At 39.8% G+C, this 9840-nt stretch overlaps 1 protein-coding gene across 1 annotated transcript in view; it reads left to right on the top strand.

The window, feature by feature from the left end:
* Positions 1-9840, top strand: part of CFI (complement factor I) — a 50996-nt gene that overhangs the window by 22155 nt on the left and 19001 nt on the right. The window contains exons 6-8 of the mRNA XM_010858546.1: positions 3874-4037; positions 4874-4987; positions 5127-5237. Coding sequence (XP_010856848.1) covers positions 3874-4037; positions 4874-4987; positions 5127-5237 — 389 coding nt within the window. The remainder of the gene's footprint in view (positions 1-3873; positions 4038-4873; positions 4988-5126; positions 5238-9840) is intronic.

The following is a 9840-nucleotide window of genomic DNA, read 5'->3' on the forward strand; positions in this document are numbered from 1 at the left end:
TCAGGCACTCTATCAGATCTAGTCCCTTAAATCTATTTCTCACTTCCACTGTATAATCATAAGGGATTTGATTTAGGTCATACCTGAATGGTTTAGTGGTTTTCCCTACTTTCTTCAATTTAAGTCTAAATTTGGTAATAAGGAGTTCATGATCTGAGCCACAGTCAGCTCCTGGTCTTGTTTTTGCTGACTGTTAGAGCTTCTCCATCTTTGGCTGCAAAGAATATAATCAACCTGATTTCAGTGTTGACCATCTGGTGATGTCCATGTGGAGAGTCTTCTCTTGTGTTGTTGGAAGAGGGTGTTTGCTATGACCAGTGCATTTTCTTGGCAAAACTCTATTAGCCTTTGCCCTGCTTCGTTCTGTACTCCAAGGCCAAATTTGCCTGTTACTCCAGGTGTTTCTTGACTTCCTACTTTTGCATTCTAGTCCCCTATAATGAAAAGGACATCTTTTTTGGGTGTTAGTTCTAGAAGGTCTTGTAGGTCTTCATAGAACTGTTCAACTTCAGCTTCTTCAGCGTTACTGGTTGGGGCATAGACTTGGATTACTATGATATTGAATGGTTTGCCTTGGAAACGAACAGAGATCATTCTGTCGTTTTTGAGATTGCATCCAAGTGCTGCATTTTGGAGTCTTTTGTTGAGTATGATGGCTACTCCATTTCTTCTGAGGGATTCCTGCCCGCAGTAGTAGATATAATGGTTTTTCCCAGGGCTGATTTTATTCTTCCAACTACTCGTCTTTTGATTACCCTGTCTTTCCATGCCTCAACTTCCTCAAATGTAACCTGAGAATACTGCCTGCCTCACAGTGTAGTCATGAGGATGAAATGTGTTTATGCTTGACTAGTACTTAGAACACTGCTGAGTGCACAAACTGTAGGTTTGCTCAGGTCTCTGGGTGCAAATCCTTTGCTGATCCGTAGAGTTGCATACTCTACATTTGCATCCGTACAGTTGCATGCATAACTGTCTCTATTCATCTATGATTATGTCCATTCCTTTGTACCTAATGTTGTTTGTATACTCTTTCTTTCTCATTTTTTCTCATCAACCTTGCAAAGATTCGTCTATTGGATTAATGTCTTTCGCTTTTATATTTGTAAATCTTGTTTCTTTGTTTTCATTAATGTTTGCTGTTATCTTTGGCTCTCTCTCTCTCTCTCTCTGCTTTTCCCTATTGTATTCTTTCTAATTCTGTGAGTTAAATCCTTAGCTTGTCAATTTTCAGTTTTTTTTCCTTTCTAATATAAGCATTTAAGGTACAAATTTCCCTCTAGTTAATGCTTCATCTGCATGCCTTTACTAGTGAGTATTCTATTTATTGTTCAGTTCAAAATATTTCTAATTTTCAGTATAATTCCCCCTTGACTCAAACATAATTTAGAAGTTTCTTTTTTTACTTTCCTAATGAATGTATTAGTTTGCTTTTGGTTAACTTTTTGTTATAAATTTCCTATTTAATTGTATTGTGGAGAGAGAATTTCTCCACATGAGGACAATTGTTTAAACATTTTTTGAGACTTCCTTTGTACTGAGTATATTTCAAATGCTTCATATGCAGGGTTCTACATAATAGATGTGTTAGAATAAAAATTTTTATTCCATTAGAATAAAAAATCATGTCAATTGCTTTATTCAAATATTTTCCCATTTATTTATTTGTAAGTTTTCAAGGTCTTTATCTTTTGAGTGTGTCCCTTATAAACAGCATATATCTCTTTTTTTTTTAAATACAATATGATGATAGCTGAAGAGTTTAGTCCATTTACATTATTGTGATTATTTATGTTGTTGATTTTCCTGTCTTATTTGGGGCTTATTATTTGCCCTTTTCATATCCTCTTGTTTCTTCCTTTTAAAAATTCTGTTGGGTTAATAAAGCTGTTGTTGTTTTCTTAATCTTCTTTTTCTTCCTCTACTTGGTTTGAAAATCATATATATCCTATTTCTATTCCATTAATGGTTATCTTCACGTTTATACCATGAATCCTTAAATTATGAAGTTCTTGCCCTCTTCAGAAATAATACAGAGAATGTTGTTTCCATATCAACTTTTCAGTATTTTGTTCCACCTTATTTGTATATATTCCTGAAGTTAATTGCTATCATTATGTAATAAGCAATTATCAAGGAATGATGCTAAAGCTGAAACTCCAGTACTTTGGCCACCGCATGCGAAGAGTTGACTCATTGGAAAAGACTCTGATGCTGGGAGGGATTGGGGGCAGGAGAAGGGGACGACAGAGGATGAGATGGCTGGATGGCATCACCGACTCGATGGACGTGAGTCTGGGTGAACTCCGGGAGTTGGTGATGGACAGGGAGGCCTGGCGTGCTGCGATTCATGAGGTAGCAAAGAGTCGGACACGACTGAGCGACTGATCTGATCTGATCTGAGTACTGTTGTTCAGTCAGTGGTTATTCAGATGGACTTCATATTTGCCAACTTCTTGGTTTGTTGTTGCTTCTTGCATCTCACTTCTTCATTTTTCATTCAATTTTCTTTTTTCTAAACCACATCTGCTAGTAGTTCATTAGTGAGAGTCTCTTATCATTAAATTGAGTCATTAGGTAGTTCTCATTTTTGACAGTTTGTGACCTACAACCTATGATTCAACCTAATGGCAAACTCTCTCACTCTTTGATCTCCCAGTATTTTGTTCTTATCATACTTTGTATAAGCTCATGAACAGACTTCTCTGATTTAGCCAGTGGGTATTTCCCTTAATTCCTTAAGAGCTCATTGAGGACATTTATCTAGTACTTTCAGATAGTCATATGTTGAGAGATTTCTCAACTTATTCACCTGTCAGACTGCCCCAAATGACTCCCATTTGTTCTCATATTTCGACTCAGTTTGGCACAGTTTCATGAGTGCTATATCTTCATTATGGATCTTTGTTCCCTTTAATTGCTCTCTTTTTCCCTTTCATTATAATTTATCAGATATTTACATTGCCATTACTGCTTAATTTTGTGCTTACATTTGCCTCCTGCATCTTTGCTGAACCTTTTATTTTTTAACCCATTTCCCTCATTAACTTCTATAGAAAAGCAGAGAGCAATTGAATGTTCTGGAAGCTCACTGTAACTCACCATCTCTAGGATACTGGGTCACCGAGGTAGCCTCTTAGCTACACAAATTCTGAACAAACTGAGAAGTCCAAGCAATGGCATATAGATGTCAAAATACCACTTGACACTGTCAAGACTGAATTGAGGTCATAGCTTAGCATAAAAGTAGAGAATTAAGGCAACTGTTAGAATTAAACTAACTCAACCTCCCTGATCCCAGGTAACCATGGGGCCAACCAGGTAAGACTCAGCATGGAGCAGGGGGAGAATGGAAGAGCAGGGTTGACCTGGCCTGCTTTTTATTTCCAAGATTTCCTGATCAAATTAATCTTCTCCCTTTTCTGGAGAAAAGAGGAGTTAACCGGTGGAGAGGCCAAGGATGACACATCTCAGGTTGGAAAGAAATCAGGAATGTTTGATCAAAGAGGCATTTCTTCTTAACAAGAAACAGAGGAGGAGAAACCAATTTAGATCAGGATCTCTTCTATAAGTATCAAGAGCACCCCTGCAAATCAAACAGGTTGCTTTTGCTTTTTGGTTGCTTGTTGTATTTTGAACTTTTCCAGTCAATTTAAATTGACTGTTTTTGTTCATCTTTACAAAACTCAGTGAGGGAGTTATATTCCTTGTTACTGGGGAAGATATGGAAGCTCAGAGAATGTAAGCATCTTGCCTAACCTATCACCCATACATAGAAAATAAAAGGAAATTAGTCCCTCACCTCCTCCAGTAGAATTAGAAACACAAAGCACTAACTATTCTACTTTAACGTTTCATTTGTTTGATTTGCAGGGGTGCTCTTGATACTTATAGAAGAGATCCTGATCCAAATTCTGCTGAATGTCTGCATGTGCGTTGTCGAGGATTAGAGACCAGTTTGGCTGAATGTACTTTCACTAAGGGAGTACACAATTCGGAGGGGTTGGCTGGTGTGGTGTGTTACACAGAGAGTGCAGGTTAGTGGAGTACTTGCCCAATATTTTCCCTTCCTTAGAGACTGTTTATTTCACACCAAGTCTGTACTAAACAAACAAATTACGGATATCCTGTTGCCAGTCACACACAATGACAAAATCACATTTTGGGTTTTAGAGCCCAAATCGGCGCTTTTCCCCTATTGTACTTTTTTTCCATTCAAATATCCTTCTATCCTTTACTTCCTACATGGGAAGTAAAGTTGTTTGATTCCCCTTTGATTCTTTGAACATATGGATTAAAATTGATGTAGCAAACACAAGTAAATATTAGAAGAAACTCAGCATCTCCTTTGAGGAGTCCAGCTGATTACATATTCCTTTAAAATGGTTAAGTGATCGCATCTATGCTTGAGACAATCATTGCTGCTTTTCTCCTTCATCCTGACATTGGAATATTTTAGCTATATATACAGTGTTAAAGATCATATCCTTTTTGGTGCTAAAAAAAAAGAGCCATCAAAATGTAAATGGCACCGCCCAAGTAAGCCTCGGGGTGGGGCTGGGTCAGCATGAAAGAAGTGCGTGAGCACCAGTGTTTGCAAGGGCTCCGGATTCCCGGATCCCCTTTCCCAGTCTCAGAAGAAGCCTCCACAATAAATGCTGGCTTTCAGAGATTAGCAAAGGGCCTCCACAAGCCAGGTTTGGCATTTATTTTCCCTATTAATATATTATGGTAATGCTACCAGTCGTGCATTTTATATCACTTTTTATCTGTGCCTGAATTTATCTTCATGCCCCCATTATTCCAAACATGTGATAAAGATGTCATCCACAACTTGCTAAATAAATTTCACACAGACAATTCCACTTTACAGCTCCTCCAAAAAAGGACTCCTTTCAATGTGTGAATGGGAAACGCATTCCTCAGAAGAAGGCCTGTGATGGTGTCAATGACTGTGTAGACAAGAGTGATGAGCTGTGCTGTAAAGGTAGAGATGAACCCAGCCTTTAAACTCCCAAGTGCTTTCTTCTAAGAAAACAGAAGCAGCTTTCCCATTGACTTAAGATCCCATCTTATTGCATCTTAAGAATGAAAAAAAATCCCCTCTTCTATTTGTGTTTGCACAGACTGCCGAGGTGAAGGTTTTCTCTGTAAATCGGGTGTTTGTATTCCAAAGCAGTATAAGTGCAATGGTGAGCTGGACTGTATCACGGGAGAAGATGAAGTTGGTTGTGAAGGTAATTTAAAGTTTTGTGGTTATGTTTTATTATTATTATTTGACCCAGGGGTTTTAGCAGACTTTGTAATTATTGCCTAGATCCAATTTATCAATAGGGCCTGTAAAATGGCAATTTCTTTTTCTAAAGTTTTTACTGAAGTATAATCAACTTACAATATCGTGTTAGTTTTAGGTGTGGGCTTCTCTGGTAGCTCCAGTGATAAAGAATTGAAACTGCAATGTTTGATCCCTGGGTTGGGAAGATCTGCGGGCAAGGGAACAGCTACCCACTCCAGTATTCTGGCCTGGAGAATTCCATGGACAGAGGAGCCTGGCGGGCTATAATCTATGGGGTTGCAAAGAGTTGGACATGACTGAGGGACAAACACTTCACTTCACTTCATAGTGATATCCATATATATATATATGTTCTCTTCCAGATTCTTTGCCCTTAGAGGTTATTACAATATATTGAATATATTTTCCTGTGCTATACAATAGATCTTTGTTGGTTATCCATTGTGTGTTGGGAGGTGTGTGTGTGTGTCTGTGTTTATTAATCCCAAACTCCTAATTTATTCCTCCTTTCTTCTTTAAAATAATGACAATTTCTAATTCAACATTCCTTCTGCATTTATTAACTGGAATCTTGTAGAGAAGAACTATTTTGTTTCCATGAAATGCAGTTCATTATTGAAAGGCAAAGTGTTATTTAATTCCTTCCTTTTGCTTACTAAATTTCAAAGCAGTGAGCAGGTGCTCTTTGTTTTTTAGTGCTCACTGGAAAACCTCCAAAGGTGGAGAATATTTACTAGGTACCTAATGCATGCTGCAGTCCATGGGGTCACAAAGAGTTGGACATGACTGAGCGACTGAACTGAACGGAACTTAATGCATCCCACTCAGACTGACCTCATTCTCCCATTAATGTATTCTGGAGGAAAAATCTTCCTAAGTTAATATATTTATTCATCTACTCAATGGATATTCATTGAGTTCTTACTGTGTGTGCTGGATCCTATTCTAAGACGCTGGGGTTACCACTGTGAATAACACTTCAAAATACCTGTGCCTTCATAGATCTTATATTCTAGTGGAGGAAGAGAAACAATAAAGAAAAATAAGTAAAAATATCTAGTAAAATAATAAGTACTTTTTTTATAAAAGCAGGAAAAGAAGATATAAAGTGGGGGATAAATTCTAGAAGTGTAGATAAGGTGGCTTGGGAAGGCTCGCTCACTTTTGTTTTTAGGTAAAGAACTGAAGGAAATGATGATCCAGCCATGCAGAAGTCTGCAGAAGAGTGTTCTAGGCAGAGGCAACAACCAGTGTGGTTCTGCTAAGATAGGAACATTCCAGTATGGGACAGTCAGCAAGGAGGCTTATGTGGCAGGAGTTCCACCTGTGCATAGTGAGAGATTAAGAGACAAGCAGGAGGGGACTTCCCTGGGGGTCCAGTGGCTAAGACTCCACAGTCCCAATGCAAGGGTCCCAGGTTCAATTCCTGGCCGGGGAACTAGACCCCACATGCCCCAACTAAGAGTTCACATGCCACAACTAAAAGTTCCCTTGTGCTGCAGCTGAGACCCAGGGCAGCCAAATAAATAAATTAAAAAAAAAAACAGGCAATAGGAGAGGTTGGAGAGGTGCTTGGTTGGGGTGATCAGGGAAGATCTAGGGACGTCTGTTAAGGAATGAAATGGGGACTCTAAGCAGAGGAATAGCATAATCTGAGTTACATTTTTAAATCAAGATTACTCTGGCTGCTGTGTGGGGAATAGGCTGTATGAGGGTGAGGGGAGAAGCAGGGAGACCAGGGATGAAGCTACTGAGTAATCCAGGGAAGATGACAGTGACTAGGATAAGCTGGTAGGAATGGAAATGATGAGAAGCAGTCAGATTCTGGATATATTTTAAAACTAGAGTCAGAATGATTTGCTTATGAATTGGATGGGGGTGTGAGAACAAATGAGCAGTCAAGGATGACTCCAGGGATTTTGGCTTGAGAACGGAAAGGATGGAGCTCCCTTCCTCAAAGATAGGGAAGGCGGCTGGAGGAGTGTGTGCAGGTCCTTGCATCCACCTGACGTACACGGAGTGAATCTGGTGGTGTGCTGGTAAATGTTTAACAGTGGGCTTTGAAGAGGGAGAGGAACTCCCTAATTTGCAGCTTTTGCTAATTTCTATGGTGTAAATTATTCCCACCATGGATGATTTCAAGCCACTGACGTGATGTCACTTTACACAAGCTGGGAAGTGACACAACAGCCTCTTGTATAGTGGTTGTGTCTGTGTCAGGACATCACTGCATTACTGTTAATAGTTTATTGTAGTGTTTTATACCTGTCTTACCTTCCCTTTTCAACAGTACATGCCTTTAAAACAGAGGCTAACTATTTTTACATTCCAAACGCCCCTGGTAAAGTGCCTTCTTTAAAGTGCATAGAAACCTGGATCTTAGGTCCATGAATCAAGGCAAATTGGAAGTGGTCAAACAGGAGATGGCAAGAGTGAACATTGACATTCTAGGAATCAGTGAACTAAGATGGACCGGAATGGGCAAATTTAACTCAGATGACCATTATATCTACTACTGTGGGCAGGAATCCCTTAGAAGAAATGGAGTAGCCATCATACTCAACAAAAGACTCCAAAATGCAGTACTTGGATGCAGTCTCAAAAAATGACAGAATGATCTCTGTTCGTTTCCAAGGCAAACCATTCAATATCATGGTAATCCAAGTCTATGCCCCAACCAGTAATGCTGAAGAAGCTGAAGTTGAACAGTTCTATGAAGACCTACAAGACCTTCTAGAACTAACACCCAAAAAAGATGTCCTTTTCATTATAGGGGACTAGAATGCAAAAGTAGGAAGTCAAAAAACACTGGGAGTAACAGGCAAATTTGGCCTTGGAGTACAGAACGAAGCAGGGCAAAGGCTAATAGAGTTCTGCCAAGAGAACGCACTGGTTATAGCAAACACCCTCTTCCAACAACACAAGAGAAGACTCTCCACATGGACATCACCAGATGGTCAACACCGAAATCAGCTTGATTGTATTCTTTGCAGCCAAAGATGGAGAAACTCTAACAGTCAGCAAAAACAAGACTGGGAGCTGACTGTGGCTTGGATCATGAACCCCTTATTGCCAAATTCAGACTGAAATTGAAGAAAGTGGAGAAAGCCACTAAACCATTCAGGTATGACCTAAATCAAATCCCTTATGATTGTACGGTGGAAGTGAGAAATAGATTTAAGGGACTAGATCTGATAGAGTGCCCGATGAACTATGGATGAAGGTTCGTGACATTGTACAGGAGATAGGGATCAAGACCATCCCCATGGAAAAGAAATGGAAAAAAGCAAAATGGCTGTCTGGGGAGGCCTTACAAATAGCTGTGAAAAGAAGGGAAGGGAAAAGCAAAGGAGAAAAGGAAAGATATACCCATTTGAATACAGAGTTCCAAAGAATAGCAAGGAGGGATAAGAAAGCCTTCCTCAGAGATCAATGCAAAGAAATAGAGGAAAACAATAGAATGGGAAAGACTAGACATCTCTTAAGGAAAATTAGAGATACCAAGGGAACATTTCATGCAAAGATGGGCTCAATAAAGGACAGAAATGGTATGGACCTAACAGAAGTAGAAGATATAAAGAAGAGGTGTCAAGAATACACAGAAAAAGTGTACAAAAAAGATCTTCATGACCCAGATCATCACGATGGTGTGATCACTGACCTAGAGCCAGATCCTGGAATGTGAAGTCAAGTGGGCCTTAGGAAGCATCACTACAAACAAAGCTAGTGGAGGTGATGGAATTCCAGTTGAGCTATTTCAAATCTTGAAAGATGATGCTGTGAAAGTGCTGCACTCAATATGCCAGCAAATTTGGAAAACTCAGCAGTGGCCACAGGACTGGAAAAGGTCAGTTTTCATTCCAATCCCAAAGAAAGGCAATGCCAAAGAATGCTCAAGTTCAGTTCAGTTCAGTTCAGTTGCTCAGTCATGTCCAACTCTTTGCAACCCCATGAACCACAACACGCCAGGCCTCCCTGTGCATCAGCAACTCCTGGAGTCCACCCAAACCCATATCCATTGAGTCAATGATGCCATCCAACCGTATCATCCTCTGTTGTCCTCTTCTCCTCCTGCCCTCAATCTTTCCCAGCATCAGGGTCTTTTCCAATGAGTCAGCTCTTTGCATCAGGTGGCCAAAGTATTGGAGTTTCCAGCTTCAACATCAGTCCTTCCAATGAACACCCAGGACTGATCTCCTTTAGGATGGACTGGTTGGATCTCCTTGCAGTCCAAGGGACTCTCAAGAGTCTTCTCCAACACCGCAGTCAAAAGCATCAAATCTTCGGTGCTCAGCTTTCTTCACAGTCCAACTCTCATACCCATACATGACCCCTGGAAAAACCATAGCCTTGACTAGACAGACCTTTGTTGGCAAAGTAATGTCTCTGCTTTTGAATATGCTGTCTAGGTTGGTCATACTTTTCTTCCAAGGAGTAAGTGTCTTTTAATAATCATGGCTGCAGTCACCATCTACAGTGATTTTGAAACCCCAAAAAATAAAGTCAGCCACTGTTTCCACTGTTTGCCCATCTATTTCCCATGA

The sequence above is a fragment of the Bison bison genome, unplaced genomic scaffold (genome assembly GCF_000754665.1).
Source record: "Bison bison bison isolate TAMUID 2011002044 unplaced genomic scaffold, Bison_UMD1.0 scf7180017864389, whole genome shotgun sequence".
NCBI lineage: Eukaryota > Metazoa > Chordata > Mammalia > Artiodactyla > Bovidae > Bison > Bison bison.